General features: G+C 44.8%; 1 protein-coding gene and 1 long non-coding RNA gene across 3 annotated transcripts in view; both read left to right on the top strand.

Annotated features, from left to right (window-relative positions):
* Positions 1-21,630, top strand: part of LOC308484587 — a 241,250-nt gene that overhangs the window by 116,384 nt on the left and 103,236 nt on the right. The window lies entirely within an intron of this gene.
* On the top strand, positions 9-16,597 carry GAPDHS (glyceraldehyde-3-phosphate dehydrogenase, spermatogenic). 2 transcript variants are annotated; one of them, XM_081018944.1, is made up of 12 exons: positions 131-259; positions 5,608-5,713; positions 8,358-8,546; positions 10,638-10,734; positions 11,214-11,320; positions 12,198-12,288; positions 12,518-12,636; positions 13,157-13,238; positions 13,837-13,988; positions 14,756-14,918; positions 15,402-15,499; positions 16,172-16,597. In XM_081018944.1, the coding sequence occupies exons 2-12, from the start codon at positions 5,649-5,651 to the stop codon at positions 16,245-16,247; spliced, it is 1,239 nt and encodes a 412-aa protein (XP_080875070.1). In that variant the 5' UTR covers positions 131-259; positions 5,608-5,648; the 3' UTR covers positions 16,248-16,597. The 2 variants fall into 2 exon arrangements, with proteins under 2 accessions (XP_080875069.1, XP_080875070.1); XM_081018943.1 differs by lacking the exon at positions 5,608-5,713 and having other exon boundaries at positions 9-259.

The raw sequence follows: 21,630 nt of genomic DNA, 5'->3' as shown, positions 1-21,630 counted from the left end.
TGCGCGGATGGGGCCGGGTACCAATGGGCTTCGAGCGAGAGGGCGCGCGAGCGCACGCGCCGCCTCTGGCTGACTTGCTAAGTAGAACAAGCGCAGGCGCGCGTGCGCGCAGGTGCCGCAAGAGCGCGTTCGGGGAGGGGGGAGGAGGAGGCGGGGGCGGGAGCTTAGGCGTTGCCTGGCAGCGGAGGGTATATAAGCTGCAGCCCGGCCGTTGCTTTCGCTTGTTCGACGCCATCTGGTCTGTCGCTTGGATAGACTTGTGAGTGGGGCGGGGTGGGTTGGGGGGATGCTGCGGTTGGAGAGGGAGCTTTAGGGTGGGCCTAGAGGGTCTGGGAGGTGGTCTTGGTTGTCCAGTCGACCACGGTGGGGTGGGGTAGGGTGGGGGGTGTCGTATAGAGGATGCTGGGAGGGGGGAAGGGGCGCCCTATAGAGGATGCTAGCTGGGTGGGTGGGGGCTGCAAGCCTGGGCGAATGGGGATTATTGTTTAATTTAAAAGTCGATGGTCTTGACATTTATTTGCCTGTTAATGCATTTATATCCTCCGTTTTCAGTGCTTTTAAATTGCTCGTTGCCTTCTGATGACTTTTATTCCTTCTTTACTTACATGTGTGGGTTTTTTGCACTCCTGTTTCTTCCTCAAGGTGCACATGGTTCTTCTTCCGCACCTCACAAACAACCTTGTGAGGTAGGTTGCTGGGGGGGGGGGGAAGAGCCCCCCCCTAAAGTGAGCACCTGAACCGCCACTGGGACACCTGCTCTCTTAGGTCCCTAATCTGGTGCTCTAACCCCTGAAAACCACACTAGTGGGCTGAGGTATTGAAAAGGTGGCTTAGGCATCTTTCCAGTTAAGAAATAGACTGTGGCTGGGTAACTAAAATGGAGGCGGAAGGAGAGATGATGTCTGAGAGGACTGCGCTGTGTTGGGGGTTGACCCCAGAAGACCACCGTGAGCTTGGCTCTGTACAGTTTTGAGAAGGGCTGCATGAGGGGGCAAGAGAGGCATGGGGCAAAGTGGATGTGTGTCGTCTTCAGAGAAGGGCTGATGTTTTGGGGTGGGGTGGATTGTACGTGTGGTTGTCGCGGGGAGTAGCCTTCAAGAGCTAGAGCATTAGGAGAGCTCAGAAGCATGAGTCAACCACCTAGCAACATGGTGCTTCTTTCTGCAGTGCTATGAAGCAGATAGCAGGAGGCTTGTGGTCGGGGTGGGGGGGGTGGGGGGGCAGGCCTGTGAACAGGAAGAGTCCCTAAATGGCTTTAGGGCATAGATGGTGGAGGGCGCTGCTGTAGTGGACTGCTTTGGGGACTTGGAGGACAGGATTTGTGGGGCAAGGAGAAGCTCAGCTAGCGTGCTGTAGTGGTGAGAGTGTTTCACTAAGATGTGGCAGGAACCAGTTTCAAACCCGCAATCAGTCCACTGTATTTGGTGACCTTGAGCCAGTCACCACCTCTCAGCCTAAGCCTCCCTCACAGGGTTGTTGTGAGGATGAAATGGGGAAGGAGGACCATGCACACCACCTTGAGCTCCTTGGAAGAAACAGCAGTATATAAACATAATAAGCACAAACACACCTACCTCACAAGGTGGTTTCAGGGCTTAAATTTGGACAGGGTGGGAGGAGAAGAGGAGCCATGTGTGCCACTTCGGTCTCCTTGGAGGAAAGGTTGGGGTGTAAAGGGGAATAAATTACAGGATTGCAGGTTTGCTTGATGCTACAATGCAGCAGTTTGGAGAGAGAATGTTGCCCTTGATGGGTGCATGGCAAGGGTGCTGTAAGGAAGCTTTAGGGCTTGCTTTGAAAGTATTTGCAGTGACAAGAATGCTGGATACCAAGGAAGGTTCCCCCATAGTGAGGTGTCAGGAGGGAAGCTTCAGCTACTGCTAGAGAAGGCACTAAACAACTGAGAGTAGGAGATGATGATGCAGGTTCATCTGCCTCTGTACCATGGATCTCTCTAGAAATGCAACTGCGTCAGAAAAACCACTGAAGAGTCAAGCCTGGACCATTCCATTTTGAGGACTGTTAGATGGGCAGTTCCTGCCTTTTTACTTTTCTTCATCAATGGAAGAAGCATCTCCCTTACTGTGTTTTTTTAAAAAAGAGGAATTTAATGAAAGATTCTGTCCCACCTACTCCCTTCTGTAGAAATAAGACCGGGTTTCTATCTTTTTTTTTTTTTTTGACTGCTCATCCTCTTTGAGGAATAGTATCACACCATTTTTATTGTGTATATTTTGCATAAATCAAAATATAAGAAGTTGTAAAGATTTGTTCTGTATCAGTTCCAGGTGAGAGAATGAACTGGCTGATGTTTATATACGTTGCCTTTACCCTGGCTGGGTAGTTTTCAATACCTAGGGAGAGAGGTAGGGAAGCAAAGACCCCTGTTACCTAGCGATCGAGTTGGTTTCTTCCAGATCAACTGCTAATTGTATGGATCCATCCTGTTCATGTGACTGTCGCATCACATCGGTGAGATTAGGAAGCAGTGATGTCTGCGTGCAGCCAGGCACGCTCCAGAGAGCAGCAGTTGAAAGATGGCCAGGATTCTCCCTCAGGGATTTCAGAAACTGAAAAGCTACTTCCTCGCAAATAATGCCATTGTTAGAAGGGAAATTAATCTGACTCTTATTTTTGGTAGAAACTAGGCTGCAGAACCGTGTGCTCATTGCAAGAATGAGACTCTGCAAATATGCTGCACCACTATAAATTCATCCAGTGCCCTGCTGGCAGAATATAAAGCATTTTTTTTAATTCTACACCTTTTATACGTTGATAGCCTGTTCGAAAAAATCTACTTTCTTGGAGCTGTAGCTCAAAATTTAAGTGCACACAATGTCTACTTAAAACTGCAATCATAATGAAATATTGAGACATTGGAAATGAGACCATGAATATGTTGCAAGCCTGCATTATTGACTACAGCAGGCGAATAGATGGACCTTCGGTAGAGGTGATCCACAGATCAAGTATATAGTCTTTCTGTGAAGGAGGTTGTAAGTCTCAATTGCTAATATGAGCAGACAGCTAACTGTTATCTTGCTCCAGGCTCCCCACAAATAACAAGAAGGGAAACATGCCTAGGCTTAGACTAAAGGCTAAAAAAACAGACTTCCTATCTTTGGTCAGTGGAGGTCAAATGCAAACTGTTTGTTCCAGGAATGCAGGAAGGAGATAAGAGCCCATTTTCTAACTGAAAATCTGGATCCCGGTTGTTAGCAAGGGTACACTGCAATGGGTGCCATAGGTTTATACTGAGAAATGTGTAGCATGATTAGAACTGTGCAACTAGCTCTAGGTCTGACTAAGACCACTGGCATCTATGAGCTTTGGCACATCTAACTGCATAGGAGTAGGGTGTGGGCAGACTTTTCTGCTGCACCAATACAGTCTCAAGGTCACAGCATCTGCAGCCAGGACGTGATGGTTGTAAAATGCTCTGGGGCTGTGAGTATGCGCCTGCCGACGCTGCTCTGGGCTGTGGTTGCTGCTTAATGTACTCTTGGATGGGTTTGGGACTCTGCTGTTGGCCACAGAGCGTCACTGCAGCATTTAGATGCCTGCAGAAGGATGGGAATGTACTCCTGTGATGGACTGTTGCTTCTGTCGTGATGTACTAGGTACACGTATGCAAGGCCAAAATGGTAATGAAGCAATAGAAGAAAATATATCTGATTAATACTCATTTTGTCAAACTTCTGTGGCAGTCATACAGTTCCAAGCTGTTGCATTCATGGAAGCTGTGTAAACCGGAAGATCCAAGAACACCAAATAACGGTGGCAAAATTATTTATGTTTAGGCCAATGTCGTTTTCACAGCAATGCTGCAAAATTGCTATTGCTAAGTTCCCATTTTTACCGTACACCGTTGTGAAAATGCGTTGGCAAATCTGCAGTGGGTTGCAAAATTCCATGGGGCTGTCTGCCAAGGAATCGAAAGGTGTTTCTGTACCGAGCAATTTAGAAATAATACGCTTGAGAGGCTGCAGACCTGAGCTGTTCTGAAACAAAATGGCTTCTGTTCTTGCAGTTGCCAAGATATTTATTGTTTGGCATGCAACATTTTAACAAAATCAGGGAAAATGCAGGATTTCTAAATAAAAGATCATTTGACTAAGACCTTTGCTTCTTTCTTTCCTTGGTTTGATTCATTTTAATATCTCCTTGTATGGGAAGCACTTGGTTGGCAAAAGAGGTACCATTTCCAAAGCATGGCTCCATTAGTATCACTAGTGGGGCTGAAAGTCTGGCAAGCAGTGTTGCTAGAAATAATTGATGGTTGATGGTGGCTGTAGCAGGGAAGGTTGGAAAACCCCCATCTTAACGTGTTACTGGCATCTGCATTTTTGAAAAGTCATCTAGTATCCATCTTTATACAAATAAGAGATAATATGACTAAGGTGATCCTGCTCAAGGTTGAAGTGGTAAGATACACAAATGTGATACTGGTTTTGTATTGCAAAGCCGCTATAACTCAGCGGGAGAAATTAATACTGGAACCTCAGGATGGTAAGACACTGTATTTATTCTTTTCTCTGCCTTTTTGTATTTTATGAGTATTTTCCTACTTGCCGTTGGCAGAAGCCTAGGTTAAAATGACCAGGGGAAGCAACTTGTTCTGCTTGTAACAAACCATATAATCATGGTTATATAAACCTGTAGCTTAGACTCAATACAAATGGGGCCAACAGGACATAAAGCAAACTTGCAGAGTCATCCTGCTGAATGCAAACAAAGGGGCTCAGGAACACAGATGTAGATAGTCATGCTTATGTAACTGTCTTCAAATGCGAAGCTGTGCTCTCTTGATTCATATATAACCTTGGCTATCATCTGCTTTCTGGTCTGGGCAGGAGCACTGTGCAAATAGCTGTCCTTGTTTGTCTAGCATTCTGCTATGCCCCCCAGGGCAAAAGTTTCTCCACTTATTCTTGGGTTCTGCACAGGATGCTGAAGCAAAAAAGTAGATTGAAAGCTGAAAAGACCTTGATAGGCAACTGATACAATCACCTCTGTGTCGTATTGCTATTGCCATTTTGGCATACAAGCAGTAGATATATAAAAATATGGTATATGTTGCATTGTTGAAGTTATAACAAAAAGAGCCATTTCACAATTTTCGGAACTATCAATGAGCTGCTGTAATAAGGCATTTTTCTGTTGCTACTCTTCATCTTCAGGGATATGTTTACAATGTTTTCCTAGTATCTGCTCAGTAGGGTAGAACTGGACTGTGGTTCTTCTGAAGATGGCTCCAAAAATCTATTGTTTCAATCTGAATTTTGGTAATCCCTCTAAATAACATTTTTTTTGCTACCAGTGTAGGAACTAGTCTTTCAGACTAACATTTCCAGGAAAGCAAGTTACTTGGAGAACATTTGGAGGTGCACTTCTAAAAATTGCCAGACCTTCTTATCTCCCCACTACCCCGATGCTCTTTGTTCTTATAACCACTTTTGGGCCAGAAATCCCTGATTCTTATTAAGAACACAGTTTTGAATGGGTGGTGAAAAAACAGAAATGCTGGGGAGCAAATGAATCTTTGATAATAGCTGCAGCAAGCTTAGCCGAGCAGAAGTTAACCAGCCTCCTGAAATCCTCTTTCAGTATTTCTAGGTAGAGAAACGGTAGATAGGTCAGCCAGCAGAATGAATCGCAGTTGCTCACCGCCACCGGATTGTGGCGGCACATCAGTTAGTGTCAAAGTTTTCAGGTAAGCAAATTTCTTGAGGGGGTTCTGATGAACGTTTAAATACCGGCAACCTTCTCCGTGAGTTGGTAAAGCCAGTGTAACTAGAGGTAAGATATATAGTGGTAAAAATAATAGTAAAGAGGTAAGATATATAGTGGTAAAAATAACTGTAAAGGTTCACAATATATGGTTTGAAAGCCACCCTGTTCTAGGTCTGTTAAACTTCATTTGTAAATGAGGTTCAGCAATGGGTAAGGCAATATCCAGAACCTCAGTGAAACCCATTTAAGAGAACTTTTCTCCAAGTGAGATTCTCCCAAGCAGATGTAAGTTATTTAGGAACTTCCTTTAGCTTGTAGTGTGCGCTTACTGAAATGTGGTTAAGCAAGCATGTTCTATCTGGATATGAAAATATTTTTTATTAAACCTTTTCACTGTTCTCCATATTGAAGGCTTGTTTACATGTTCAGAAGCACCCAAAGTTGTCGTTTGGGTTAGTGATCCTAGGCGACCAGCCCTCTTTAGTGTGGCCAGGAATACTGGAATGTTTTGGAATTGCCATTTATCCTTGCTTGCCTCAGTGTATTGTGTGATGGAATCTTCAACTCTTAGATGAAACTACAGAAAACTATGCTCTCATGTATCCTGGCTTTTGCTATGGCAGGGATTCAGCTACTTTACATAGAAGCATAGCAAAATGAATCTCACTCTGGAGAAAACTGTGTGTTATGGTTAACCTTGACTTGGAGGCTCCCTTCAGTCTTAAAATATTTGGCCTCCCTCCAGGTTTTCAGTCTACAAGGCTATTTTGCCTTGTGATGGTATGTATTGTTACTTTCTGGGGTTCCCCACTTGGCTGTCCTGTGCAATGTGGTCTTACAGGAGCTGCATCATGACACAATTAGTGAAGCTGTTTGTCATTTCCAAGCCTTTGGGGCATGTGGCCTGTCAGAAGTAGCTTGGCAGGCAGCAATTTTAAGATCTTATTCCGGGATGCTTGGTTTAATCCAAGAACAAAACAAAGCTACTGGCAAATTAAGGAGTGGACAGTCTCTCAGAGATATGTACAGGCATACATTGGATCTTGAACGCCTTGCGACTCGAACATTTTGGCTCCCAAATGCCGCAAACCGGAAGTGAGTGTTCCTGTTTGCAAACGTTTTTTGGAAGCCAAATGTCAGAGACAACTTCCGCGGCTTCTGATTGAGTGCAGGAATCTTCTGCAGCCAATCAGAAGCCGCACCTTGGTTGTCGAACATTTTCGTAAATCAAACGGACTTCCACAATGGATTCTGTTCGACAACCAAGGTACGACTGTATACTAAATCGGAAGTTTACATTAATTTCGTTGTTCTTGCCCTGGAATGAGCAAACAAGCTTCCTAATTACACAGTAAATCCCGTTTTGAAACTCAAGTTGCCTGGCCCAATGCAAACCATGTAATATGCATTGCTCACCAGAAATAATTCCTGTAATGTGTGTTGTAGCTGTGCATTTTATCCAGAGTTAGACCCATTGAAAGTAATGAACCCAGTCAAGTGAAGGGATTGGATCAGCAAAGTTAGGGTCTGAATAAATATAATGGAAGTGATAGGAGCTCATTTTTCCTGCGTGGTAAGCCAAGCTTTCTCCTATCTTTGTAATAAAGGAATACTAGTAGTGTGAATGTTGCTTAGTCATGAGTCTTCCCCCTGTGCTTTAGGTGGCTATCTTTTTGAAGCATCACATGTAGGGCTTAAAAAATATCAATATGAACAACTGCTAAGCTGACTCTGGAATTAATGGAAGTGAAGGGGGTTCATGATGTCACAGGAGCCATCAAAGCATTGCTGTGTACAGCCAGCCTCTGGTCCAAAGTTGAAGCTCAAGTTCCTGAATTCAACCCTGGAGCAGAAATTACCATAGAACAAAATGCTTGTGGCATACTCTGTTTGCCCCACTGCCTTTCCCCTTGGGAAACCCAGTCTTTAGTGGTGAATTGAAACAATCGGCAATTGAGTTTCTGCAGATTGCCATTTGTTCCACTGTATTGCTAAAGAGCGAATTTTCTGGGGGAAACTGGTGGGGCAAGGCAAAACCACTCAGACCCATGTCTGAAAAGTGTGGGACAAGTGGAAGACCACTCAGACCCCCCCCCCCCCGGGCACAGGACGAGCAGAAGTGTGCACAAGCCTAGAGTTTGTATGTAGACCAGTACAGTATCTGGAAATTCTCTTTGAGTAAGTAGCGGGTCTCTTCCTCCTCTTGTTGCAACACTGTGCAGTGGATTTGAGTCACATGTCACAGTGTAGATCATTGTAAACCAAGGTTGCTGGGAAGAAGAGAGATACATAGGTCAATATGAAATCCATCCTTGTTAGAAAAGTCCTGAAGTTAAATCTTCATGGCTTGCATAAATGATCTAACCGTTGAATAAAGAATGTTGGGGGGGGAGCAGGAATAATGAATATCCTTGGGTTAACCCACATGGGAGTGTGATGGCCCCTTAAAGAATCTTGGAAGTGGTAGTCTAGGGAGGGGGCTGATTATTACTGGCATCTCCTACCGTAGACTTCTAGTTGTGGGGAGTGAGAATGACTTAAACCAATTAAAATCTGTTTAGCCAATATGATCTTTAGTTGCCTCTGTCCAAGCCAGCATGCTTACTCCTTTCTGATGCTTCCAGGCTCGAGATAAGTGAAGGGTCTCCTCCAAAAATCTCTCCAGAGCCGGCACCTACCCCCGAGGCAGAACCACCTACCCCAGAGGCAGAACCGCCTACCCCAGAGCCAGAACCAGAAGCTCCACCACCTCCTCCTCCTCCACCTCCACCACCTCCGAAACGTATGGCGGAATTTCATGTTGGGATCAATGGGTAAGGATTTTTCAAAGGGAGCATTTGCTTGCTGGTTTGTTTGTTGTAACACAGTATACCGTATTTTTTGCTCTATAAGACTCACTTTTTCCCTCCTAAAAAGTAAGGGGAAATGTGTGTGCGTCTTATGGAGCAAGTGCAGGCTGTGCAGCTATCCCAGAAGCTAGAACAGCAAGAGGGATCGCTGCTTTCACTGTGCAGCGATCCCTCTTGCTGTTCTGGCTTCTGAGATTCAGAATATTTTTTTTCTTGTTTTCTTCCTCCAAAAACTAGCTGCGTCTTGTGGTCTGGTGCGTCTTATAGAGCGAAAAATACAGTAATACAGTGGGCAGATAGCTCAGTGAAGAAACTGGCAGGAGTTCCTTACCAGGGATTGTTAGGAAAGGGGTTGAAGATAAAACTGCCAACATCCTAGTGCTGTTACAATAATCTGTGATGAGGCTGCACTTGGAACACCGTACTGTGTACAGTTCTGGTTGCTGTACCTCAAAAAGGATATTGTAGAGATGGAAAAGGGTCACCAAAATAATATAGGCTGGAACAACTCCCTTGTGAGGAAAGCTTACAAAATCTGGAGGGGTTTTGCAGTGTAGGAAAAAAGGCAAGCAGAGGGACATGATGGAAATTATAAAATTATGCTTGGTGTGGGGAAAGTGGATAGAGAGAAGGTTTTTTTTAAAACCCTCCCTCATAATAACCAAACCCAGGAACATTTAATGAGCCTGAATGTTCGATAATTCAGGACAGACCAAAGGAAATCCTTCACACAGTACAATATGTGTCAATGCATAGTTATAAATTATGAACCTTACTGCCACAAAAATGTAATAATGGCCACCAATTTCAATGGGGGTTTAGACTTAATTCATGGGATAGAAAGCTATCGGTGGCTATTAGTCACAGTGGCGCAGTGCATTACCTCCAATATTAAAGGTGATAGGTCTATGAATACCATTTTCAGGGAGTTGGAAGGATTGGATCATAATTATGATTTCCAAACTTTGTGCTTTTAAGGAATCTTTTTTCTACACTTGTTGTCTGCTTGAGGAGCTTCGTACATGTCCACCACAAAACCCTTGCATGTTGCAGAGGATTTTTGGGCGGGCCTGCTCTTGGACAAGTGTGATCAGACATCAGGCTTGTTGGACCCACTACAATGATGAGGTTCACTGTGCAGAACCATGTGCAAAATGGTGGCTTTAAAGTAGAGCCAGCTCCCCATGAGCAATACTCTAGGATGACTAGCACATAAAAGTACTAGTCTGTATTTGAGTTACTACAGATTAGGGTTTCTTAACGTCTTAATTTGTGTGGGTGTTCATTGTTGTAGTGAAACAACTGGGGCATCTGGAATTCTCACCAGTCTATTGTAAATCTTCCAGTAATCTGCCAGTAGATCCAGATCTACCTTCTGACGACCCTTGTTCCAGGCAACATGCTTGACTCATGTCTTTTGAGCCTCACAGTCACTCAGAATGTATAGAGCATGCATTCATGCTACAACAGACCCAATGTTCTCCTGTGCTGAATCTTGCAGAGAAATAGAGCTATTGATGAGCAACATTTTGCAGCAAACTTCGGATCATCTTTACTGATCATTGTCATTGGAGAGCTTTCTGATAAGGTTCCAAGCAACCCTCTGGAACACAGTTTCTAGATTGGTTAACCAAAAGGTGGCTTCTTGTGCAAGAAAGCAAAATGCAGAGCAGTAATATCTAGTCTCTGAATGCTCATTTCAGTGATAGCCAACATGGTGCCCTCTTGATATTGTGGAGTTCAACTCTCCTCAGCCGATTATTGCCAGTAATCTGGGATGATGGGAGTTGCAAATCACAATATCTGGAAAGTACCAGGTTGGCTACTCCTAAGCACCCATGGGCTTCTAGCAAGGTTTTGAGCTTAATTGCTCATGCTCTGCGTCCTGATGTCAACTATGGGTCTCAGTGGAAAAAGGCTTTTTAATGTTGTGGAAGCCTTAATTGCTGCCTAGAAGAAGGCCTATTCAAGTAACATATTCTGCTTGCTTTAGTTATGTAGAAAGGGCTGAGGGACATTTGCAACTCTAATGGATTGGCTTTTGTCTTTTTGCAGATTCGGGCGTATTGGGCGCTTGGTCCTCCGAGCCTGTGTGGAGAAGGGGGTCAAAGTTGTGGCTATCAATGATCCTTTCATTGACGTCAAATACATGGTAATGGCTTAATTGTGTCTGACTGAACTCCAAATGTACAATGGCCCTTAGTCTGTTTCCTTGGTAGACTGAAAAGGAAGGTTTTAGGGAGTGGTGGTGAATGGTCAAGATTATGCTGGTTGGTCCTTGGCATCCTGGCACCATCTCAAGTGAAACGTACACAGACACATTTATACCCCATTTGCATGTTAGTTTACATAAGTAAATCCCAGCGCACATAGAGGTGAAGTGTGTGAAACCGCAATCAGAAAATTGGAAATGTACAGATTTCTGCACTTACTGTATGTAAGGCCCTGTTCAAGCGTCATATTAACATATGGATACAATAAGGGGGTATTGGGTTGGGGTGATCTGTACCATCCTCATGCTTTCTGCATAAGCTTTTATTTCTAGCCAAGAAAGCAAAAATAAGTAAATAAATCCAGTGCCCTCTGCCTGGCACAATATGGTTGCGGTTGACGCTTCTCTTCCTCCTTTAGGTCTACATGTTCAAGTATGATTCTACACATGGGCGCTTCAAGGGAGAAGTGAAGGCTGAGGACGGCAAGCTGGTAGTGAATGGCTCAAAAATCTCTGTATTCCAGAGGTAAGTGGGGATAAAAGCCCAGGGTCTTGACTAGAGGTGTACCCACTCTTGGCAATAATCTGCAGCAGGCTTCTGAGATTTTTGTCCAAGGTTTGTGTAACTGATGACTGGCCCAAAGACTGCACCAAACATGTGACAGATGCATTTTAAAGGATTGTGCGTGTATCTGTGCACATCCCTGTCCCCCACAGAAGACTACATCTTTTTCTCACAGGCACGTTGATAAAATCCATATCATCCTTCAGCAGGCTGTGATAGAGTTGAATGCAGAGAGCCAGTGCTGTAACAGATGGACTGGAGAAAACCAGATTCAAATCAACCTTGTGGCTACATGACACTGAACTAGTCACTATTTTTGAAACCTAACCCACCTCACGGGGTTGTTAGAAGAGCTTGGGGGTGGAAAACCACATACAATGCCCTGACCTCTTTGGAGAAGGCCAGGATAAAATGTTACGGATATCCTGTTTTGGTTCCCACCCCCCTTGGGTCTTCCTACGTACATAGATGTGAACCTGTCTGGGACTGACTTTGCCATTAGCCCGTTGATTGTACCAGGGATTGTAAAAAGCAACACTCTACCATTTAGTCCTCACTGGAATATTTTAAAGCATCCATTCATTACACTTAACAGTTATATATGGACTCTAAAAGCATTTCGTCAGTGCAGAGAGTATCAGTTTATTCATACCTCAATTTTACTAAACTCTTGATGAATAGTTTTAAAGATGGTTAATTAGCAGCCAAGTCCTGCAGGTACATGACTGCTAACCTGCCCGTGTCCTCTGGCAGCTAATACCTTTGTGAGAGATTTCTTCGCACCTCCACATACCAAAACAGCTACTGACAAAAAGCCTTGCAATCTTGTATTTTGCAGCATGAAACCAAATGAAATCCCATGGGGCGAGGCAGGAGCTTTGTATGTAGTAGAATCCACCGGAGTCTTCCTCTCCGTTGAGAAAGCTTCGGTAAGTACCTGTGTAGCTTGCTTGGAAAAGGGAAGCAATTCTTGGGTATTTCCGTGACTCTATGCTGGACTCCCTCCAGCTTGGTTTCTAAATGCACAGGGGCAGATCTCTCTGCTGGAGCATGCTCCCCTTTGAGTGCTGTGTTTCCATCCTACTTACAATGCTTTCTGCATGGCCTGAGTTTGATCTTCAGTGACTGACCAAAAAAAACCCCTGCCGCCTTCCACAGGCTCATCTCCATGGTGGAGCCAAGCGAGTAGTGGTGAGTGCGCCGTCTCCTGATGCGCCAATGTTTGTTATGGGAGTCAACCATGAGAAGTACGATCCCTCCAGCATGAAGATTGTGAGGTAAAGCTCCTCTCCACCCCAGCGTTTCGTCTTCTGAGAAGTAGTTTGCTGCATGGCCATTCTAGAGATGGGTCTCTGTGGATGCTTTCCAGCGAAAGAACAATCATGTAGGCAGGGGGCTCAGGTCCTCCCTGGGGGTAGAGGAGTTTGGGTTGGCAGGGTGGTGACAAGAAGGCCTTGCTTTCTCTTTTTCTGCAGAATAGCTGAGCTTGTGTTGCAAAGCAAGGTGCTAATGGGGGAGGTGTAGTAATTCATAGCATATCCCCTGATGGTTGCGGGAGCTTCTAGCCTACCTGGAAAGCTGATGATTTAAACAAACTTGTTCAAGATACCCAGAGAAAAGCCTGGAAAATGGAACACTACAATCAAAGCTTGGGGCATGAACTTTACCTAGCTTTGGAGACAACCCATAGGTCTTTGCTTGCAATGCAGGCTCCTGGGTGTGTTACACACAAAAAGGTTGTGCTTTTTCCCTTGGCCGGTTGTCAAGTCAGCTTAATGTATCCCTCTTGCTTTTCAGCAATGCTTCCTGCACCACCAACTGCCTGGCACCTTTGGCCAAGGTCATTAACGACAACTTTGGCATTTTGGAGGGCCTTATGGTAAGAGCAACACAGGATTGCCTTTGAGAATGGAGCTTGCATCACCCTGGTGTCTTCCTATAGATAGTGTGGTCTAGAAGAAACTGAACTTTCTACGCAGTGCACAACTCCTATAGCTTTCAGTTACCGACTATAAAAAAGCATTTATCCAAATTGGTGGCTGTTTGAGGATTCAAAACAATATTCTAACAGTGCCATCCAGTCCTTAGAGGCCAGGCTTCCAGATAAAATGATTGGGAAATTTAATCCTGTCTGCAACTGTTATGTGATCATGTATTGATTCTTTGTGGCTTATAGAAGTGTTGACACTCTTGTGAATCACTTTTGCTTTCACAAACTGCCTGCTGAGGGGCAAAAAGGGCATTTTTACTACAAGCGTGCAGCTTAGTTTTTAGGTCTCTGAATCCTGTCACCAGTCAAGATTAGAGCTGCTTTCCCATAAAGTTAACAAATGTGCATCTCGTGTGAGTCAATCCCATGTTTTTACATGTAAAGCAAAAGTTTAGGTTTCCAAGAAAACCTCAGATATTGCTTGTTAGACCAGAATCGACTCTAAAATGTCTTGCATGTTTCCTTAACTGGCTTCTTCTGTTTGCAGACCACAGTTCATGCTTATACTGCCACTCAGAAGACTGTGGATGGTCCCTCAGCCAAGGCTTGGCGTGATGGCAGGGGTGCCCACCAAAATATCATTCCAGCTTCTACTGGTGCTGCAAAAGCTGTGGGCAAGGTCATTCCAGAGCTTAATGGGTATGGAATATATCTTAGGCCTGTAGAAACTAGTTCCTGTGTCTTTGTAGTTATTGCAGCTGTTTGTTGACTACAACACAGGTTAAGCAGTATTGGCAAGGTATGTTAATTGTGCTCATGCAAAAGAGAGAAACATGACATTGCCCAGCATTATTTTCTTAGGGTAGTTGCTTGAGGTCTCTCAACATTTCTTCCCCAGACCTTCTGCCCTGGCTTTCTGATGAGAGCCCAAACACTTGGCCCATACATTAGATTGCCATGAAATGGATTAGCAGTCTTTAGCAGAACAATTGTGGCACATTTTTCATGACTTACAACAGCAGCAGCAGCAGCAACACCAACAATTTTTTATTTATTATTATTATTACTATTATTATTATTTATTATTATTAATAATAATACCCTGCCCATCTGGCTTGCTTTCCCCAGCCACTCTGGGCACCTCCCAACAGAATATTAAAAACACGATAAAAGATCAAACATTAAAAACTTTCCTAAACAGGGCTGCCTTCAGATGTCTTCTAAAAGTCAGATAGTCGGTTATTTCCTTAAGATCTGATGGGAAGGCGTTCCACAGGGCGGGCACCACTTCTGAGAAGGCCCTCTGCCATGTTTTCCCAAGAGCAGTGCATAGAATCCAGGTGGTGCTAAGAATTTAATGTGCAGAACCACTCTCCTAAAGTGTATATAATTTTGGCTCCTATTTAGTAGTAATCCTCCAGGATAACCCCCCCCCCCCGTTAATGACTAACCTCCTCTTTTAATAGGAAGCTCACTGGCATGGCGTTCCGTGTGCCAGTATGTGATGTCTCAGTTGTTGACCTGACCTGCCGCCTTTCCAAGCCAGCCTCCTATGCTCAGATCAAAGAAGCTGTCAAGAAGGCAGCTAAAGGGCCAATGGCAGGAATCCTGGGGTATACAGAAGATGAGGTGAGTATGGATAGTTTTCTCAGTTGAACAAGCTGTAGAGGGAGAGAAATCCCAAGGCACACCATTGAGCCACTTATAGGCAAGACAGTTCATCAGAACAATAATAATGCTTTGATTTACGCTGCTGGGGGATGCGGTTACATTCTAAGTTTGTTTTTAGCCAAAAGCTGTTTTATTCTACGCCAGGTGTGGCATTTAAAGCTGTAGTATATTTTTGACTGTGGAATCCAACATCCAAACTTTTAATCACTTAGCCAAAAGTCGCTGCCATTCATTCACTAGTAAAATAAAATGTGGGATGCTCTGCTTAAAGTATAAGTATAGCATAACCTGAGGGACTGGGCAAACAGTCTTTACCTGCTGGAGCATCTTACCAACATCTCACAAGGCTGGAATCCCAGGGTACCAGGTTGACATCTGTGATGAACCAGTCTTTTTTGTTTTTCTTTTGTATATAATTTAATTCTCACGCTTCTTTTGCAGGTTGTTTCTACTGATTTCATTGGTGATAATCGTTCCTCTATCTTTGATGCTGGAGCAGGGATCTCCCTCAATGATAACTTTGTGAAGCTCATCTCCTGGTAAGAATGAGCAGGTGTTTTTCCACACTGGAGCATAGTTGGTGTGTTGCCTGATAATCCCTTCTCAGAAGGAGAATTTGCCACCCTGACTTAGGCTTTCTCAGATAGCAATGCTGCTTCCTTTGAAAGCTAGCAAGGAACACCCAATTTTGACCAAGCAGGGATGACTTGAGGCAATTGGAACATTTTGGTTTTGTCATCTGCTGTGAACAACTTACCAACTAGGCTCAATATTTGTATATCCAGAGTTCTATTGTGTCTACGTGAGAGAGGGAGTTGTATATGTCATAGGCATTAGGGCTGGTTTTCAACATCGGAATATACTGATATGCCACAATGTCTGAAATAAGGATAGAGCTATGTAGAGGCATTGACTGACTTCAAAGTTTTGCCCACAATGTGATTTTTGCAAAGCAAACCCACCCACCCACATCTCATGATTCGTGATATATTACCAGATCAAAAACTATGAAACCAATATCACAATATGGGCTTCAAACCGGTTTGGGACACTATATTGCCCAGCCCTAGTAGGTGCTTCTATAATTGAAAACTGGGGTACTGATTATCTCCTGGCTCACTGTCAGAGGCACCTGGGAACTGTGGGTTTGTGTGATTGAGTCATTTGGGCTATGAGCATTACTTAGACACAGTTTTCTTTCCGTTCTGTAGGTATGATAACGAATATGGCTACAGCTGCCGTGTAGTAGATCTCCTGAAGCACATGTACAGCAAGGAGCACGAATGAGCACTGCCCACACTCTGCATTCCAGGCTATCCGACAGAGTGGCCTCTCACCCTTTTAGTCAATAGGTTTGATCTCCTGGCCAGTTCTTCGCTTCGACCACAGAACCCTGAACACTGCACCTTTTGTCACTGTGTAAAGCTTTGTGTGTATGTGTGTACATGTGAGTGTGAATCCTGCTTTCCACAGCAGCTTGTATGAGCTTTAAAAACGTAGTGAAGACAAATGCACCGAATTTCCCCCTGGAGAAAGAGTCTAGCTTTTGGGGTTACACATTGGTTTGTGTGGCTGTAGTGTCCTTGAGATCTCGTAAGCATTGAAATAAAACCACTGAAGTTATGTGAACCTGGAAATGTTTTCATGGGCTTTTATTTTAGCTCCCTGTGGGTCTGCTGAAATGCGCATTTTGACCACACCTGTGTATCAACTGGACATCTTTTGAGCATTCCTAAATGTATCTATTGAAGGAGCATTCTAATTAAAATGCTCATTTTTGCGAAGATCAGAATCCTGGTTTGCCATTAATCTGGAGCTATGTGCAGGATGTGTAAAATCTGTCTCCTCAGCTATAATTTGCTGAGAAACTTAGGGAAAACAGGAAGCTGCTTTTTATATTGAGCTTTTATATTAGTCCCTCTAGCTCAAGCATGGGCAGACTTAAAGCTTGTGGGATCTACTTGGTCTCTATTCAAATCCTGAGGTCCACTAGTCAGAGCCAAGTGCAAAATAGTGGCTGGATGGTTGGAGGACAGCCCAAGTGCAAATGATGGTGGCGGCGGAACCAGTGACTGCTGGAAAGAGCTGTGAGATGATCTAAATCTATATATACACACACACCCATCTGAATTACTACCAATTGGGAGGGGAAAAAATGTTCTATTACTGTGGTTGAACAGGAGCTGATCTGCAAATCATCCAGCAATCTTTTAAGCAGGGCCAGGTCTACCTGCTGCCTGCCTCTGCTGTAATCTGGTGCATTCTGTTTAGTGGCAGTGGCTCTCTGGAGATGCTGCAAACTGATCGTGGGACCTTTCTGCATGCAAGCACAAGCTCTACCACTGAGCTTTTTAACTTTTTGCACTACCACCATGAGAATGTAAAAGGTACTGCTGTTCAGAGTATCTACCTGGTAAAAGTCCATATACCTCCCTCAAGGAGGCTGTCAAACTCCTAACTTGGGCTTTTCTATAAACCTCTGTAGCCATAACTTATGATCTTTTCCTAGCATAAGAATCACAAGCCTTTCAGAAGGCTATAACACTTTTGATAGTTCATACCATTTTGCAATACACCCATCAATCCTTATAACCCCACAATGTAGATATTGCAGGAGAGCAGCTAAGACCAAAAGAGTGCACCCAGGCTAGCCCTAGTGAGATGGAATTTGAACCTAGCTCATAGCTGCACCAGATTTCAAAGTATGCCAAGTTTATTTGAAAGGCTGCATGGCTTATGGAAGTAATCACTCCCTGGCTCTACGTAAGGTGGATTCCACTCTTCCATATTGTAAAAACTGCTGCCATTGTTTCTGCAGGGGGTGGGGAGAAGTCTTTGGTGTGGGGCCTACCGATAGCATTGAGTTGTTTTCCCCCAACATCTAAAGAGCCAAGATGGATTCACAATATAACATGGCAGCAGCAAAAAAAGGGAAGAGTGACCAGGGACAGTTGCCACTTCAGACAGGTCGCTCAGGGACAATTTCAGCATTTCCTGGGCGCATATATTGCTTGCAACAGATGTCATGAGATTTGGGTGCTGATGTTGGGAAAGATGGAGGGCAGAAGGAGAAGGGGACGACAGAGGACGAGATGGTTGGATAGTGTTCTCGAAGCTACCAGGATGAGTTTGACCAAACTGCGGGAGGCAGTGGAAGACAGGAGTGCTTGGCGTGCTCTGGTCCATGGGGTCACGAAGAGTCGGACATGACTAAACGACTAAACAACAACAACGACCAGGCAACAGATGCATGAACGTCCACAGGATGTAGAGCTGTGGAACAGGAATAGCCAGCAATATGATCCTCCAGATGTTGGATGCTAGTCCAACAACATCCAGAGGGCACTCTGGCCAGCCACAAAGTAGGGGAGCAGGCCAGTGCAGAGCTGACCTTCCACATGCCCTGCTTATAATCTTCCAAAGGCAGCCGGCTGGTCACTGTTGTTGTATCCAGGGCTGCGTTTCACTCTAGCAAAAAGTGCTTCCTCTTGTGCAAGGGAGGACCCTGACCCTCTGCTAATCCATATTGCCCACTGTAGCCTTCTGAAAAGTTCCTCATGAGGACTGGGATCTTGCGTTAGCGGGAACAACCCTTGGATTCCACCCAGTGTTGAGAGCAGAGCAAGCAGGTAGGGAGCCTCTATCCTCCAAGTTTCTTACATTGCCCGTGAGGCTCTCCCCAAGCCCCACCCCTCACTGGTTCTACTTCGCATTTTCCAAGTGTTTTTGCCTTGCTGAGATGAGTTCTTGAGCTGTGACGAAGCTTCTTGCCTGCCTGGATGGAGAGTTAGGGATGTGTATGTGAGCTAGTGAGGGGTGCGGCCTGGCTTCGGCAGAACTGTAATGTAGCCTGTGGTACAAAGGGAAAAGTCTTGTATGTGACCCATGGAAGGTTTCCCACAAAGGAATGCTGAAAAAGATACCTGACACCTGGACTAGAGGAACACTTTCAAATATGTTGAGCAGCTGCCTTCAGGTATTTTCCGCATGGCAGGCAAAGACTCATGCTGCACTTATTGTGTATATGAATGGACATACATCTAGTTCTAGTTCTGCAGTTTTGTAACCTTTTAAAGGTTGCTAACTGGCTATGCAAGCATTGGCGTCCTAAACAACCTTGTCAGTGGTTTCAGATGAAGTCCTGCCTGCTGCAGGTCAGTTTTCTGAACAGAGCTATCCAGTGTCTGCGGAGAGCTTGCTTCCAAACGCAAAGTCATGTCAATGACAGAGGCTCTCAGTTCTTGGCTTGGCAAGGAGCACATTCCCAAGTCAAATGCCTCAACGCAGCCCATTGTTACAGCTCTGTCTTTGTGAGCTGGCAGTTCTGGCAAATATTTCCTGCCTCCAGCATGCGGTGGAATTCTCTGAAAACTGTAGCCTTATTAACACATTGTGTGCTGCTTGCACAATGCGAAAGCGAGAGCACACAGTTTTCTCTGTTGTGCATCTTGTGTGAACTCGCTTGCATTTAAGTTTCAGCATCCAAACCAAAATAGGTGGGAAGGGTAAGAAGGATAAGATCACGTCTGGGCTTTTTGGGGGGTTGATGCTCTTGTGCTCCTGGAAGATTTTGCATGGATGGCCCTCCATATATTGTTGGACTACAGCACCCATAATCCCTGACCAAAGGTCATGCTGGCTGGGGCTGATGGCAGATGGAGTCCAACATCATCAGCAAGGCCACAAGTTCCCTATCCCTGCAGTAAAAATAAGACTAGAATGGAATAAACTGATAGCAGGAGAAGCACTTAGAGCTTAGGGCATGAGGACCATGGCCTCCCCTCAATGTATGTCAGGCATGTCCAAAGTCCGTTTTGGGGGGCCATGTGGCAGTTTATCTCCACTTCATCAAATTTGGCCCTCTGAAAAAAAGTTTGGGCACCCCCTGTCATCAGCATCTCTTATTCTCAGGTGATGCTTCCTCCCAAAGCTGACAGGAGATATTGCCCTCCAGATATTTTGCACTACAACAGGAATAGGTATCTGCCTTCCAGCCTGAGGGCCTCATACTCCTCTCAGCAACCTTCTGAGGGACACAATCTATCAGTAAGTGGGGCCAGAGGCAGCAATGGGCAGAGCAGCAGCTGTAGATTTTACTTTGTACTGTGGGTTTGTTTCTACATGCACACACACTACCCTACCACCCAGGGAAGCAAGAGGCATTGCCAGAATTCAAGGACACCTTCCAACTAGGCAAAAACACTTGGGGCAGAGCGTAAAGCAAATCCCATGAGGGTAAACTCCCTAGGCCGGAGGATCCCCACAGGTTGTGGGAGACTGACAACAGATAACATTAAGGCAGATGGACCAGTAGTCTGATTTAAATGTAAGGTCACTGCTTATGTCCCTATCCAGATGGGAGACAAAATCTGTCCTAGTCTCTTTGGCTTTTAATAGTATTTGGCTGTTTGTATGCTATCTGACCCCACCTCCTACCCAGCTTGGGAAGCATACCTGTTGTATGATTTCTAGTTGCTGCCTTGTTTTCACAATTTTGTCTGCTGCTTGTTTGCTTTTATTATCTTCATTTTTGTGATTTTGTTGGGCACCTTTCAGCTTACACAAAGGATAACTAGCTGTGAACCAAGTAGGACAGTTCCGTTTCTCCTTGATATTCTTCAAGTAGGGAGTCAGAGATTTGCCACAACCCAAGGAATACGCTTTTATATCCTAGTCCAGTGGCTTCTAGTTTTCACTTTGGTCAGAGGGGCAAACCTGTATGCTGCGTTGATCGACCAAGGGCAGAAGATGGTGCTTGTACCATCTTGTTCCGATCTTATCCTGCTTGAGCACTTCTCATTAGGCTTCACGATTCATTTGAACTTGTGTGGAATGCTCTCAGATCTGATACTCCCTGTTGAGTTGTTTGCTTTGCTCAGTCAATTGTGGCTGAAAACTGCTGTGACAGATCAAAGGCAGGATTCTATGGCTATCACATTGTTGTGATTGAGGGAATTGCTGGAGGATGAAGCCAGAGACCTGTCCAGAATGCCTGCAAAGCCAGGTCTCCCCAACTGCACAATCCCCGCTCTTGCATGCATTTCATGCAAATGTGTTTGGATTAAGCCATAGGCAACTAACGTCCTTGCAAGGAACATGCTTCCCTCTTTCCTTTTCTAGAGAAACCCACAGACCTGTTGCAACTCTTCCTCCTCCCCATAATGCAAGATCTCTTAATGTACAGGTGAATGCCTGTGTTTTCATGTGATCCATTCTTGAATTTTCAGAACAAATGCAAAACAGCAGGCTGGAAGAAATCCCAGCACTGTATCTTTCCCCCGACAGGGTTTGTGGTCTTCCAGGCTCCTGGTGAAAACTGGCGATCAAGGTTGAAATCCCTGTCCAGGTGCCCTCTTTGCAGTTGGAAAATATGGGCTCCTCAGTATGATTTAGTATACAGTCTAATATTTGTGATGGAATCATACCGCCCAAATGTGGATGCCGAAACTCTTCATCCATAGTGCCACCTGGAGGCATCTCTTCTCATTGCACCCAAGCCAACCCTTTCTGTTCTGTTCAAGGTCATCCTGTCTCATTGGGTGCTGCTGTTCCCGAGGAGTGGGAGGAGGAGGGCGGTGCCTCATCCACTTACGAGATCACGTCAGCAGGAGGATGATGATGAGGCCCTTTAGCAGAGAGATAAAATCACTAAAGTGGAGCAGCTGATTTA

Source organism: Podarcis pityusensis, assembly GCF_964106645.2.
Source record: "Podarcis pityusensis genome assembly, chromosome: 8".
NCBI lineage: Eukaryota > Metazoa > Chordata > Lepidosauria > Squamata > Lacertidae > Podarcis > Podarcis pityusensis.
This window is presented reverse-complemented; position numbering and strand designations above follow the sequence as displayed.

Excerpts from the sequence above, each read along its gene's own strand:
- GAPDHS (XM_081018943.1), top strand. The coding sequence starts at position 24 with ATGGGCTTCGAGCGAGAGGGCGCGCGAGCGCACGCGCCGCCTCTGGCT. Across the intron at positions 12,637-13,156 it reads TCCAGCATGAAGATTGTGAG|CAATGCTTCCTGCACCACCA; the intron begins GTAAAGCTCCTC and ends CTTGCTTTTCAG. Across the intron at positions 13,239-13,836 it reads GCATTTTGGAGGGCCTTATG|ACCACAGTTCATGCTTATAC; the intron begins GTAAGAGCAACA and ends TTCTGTTTGCAG.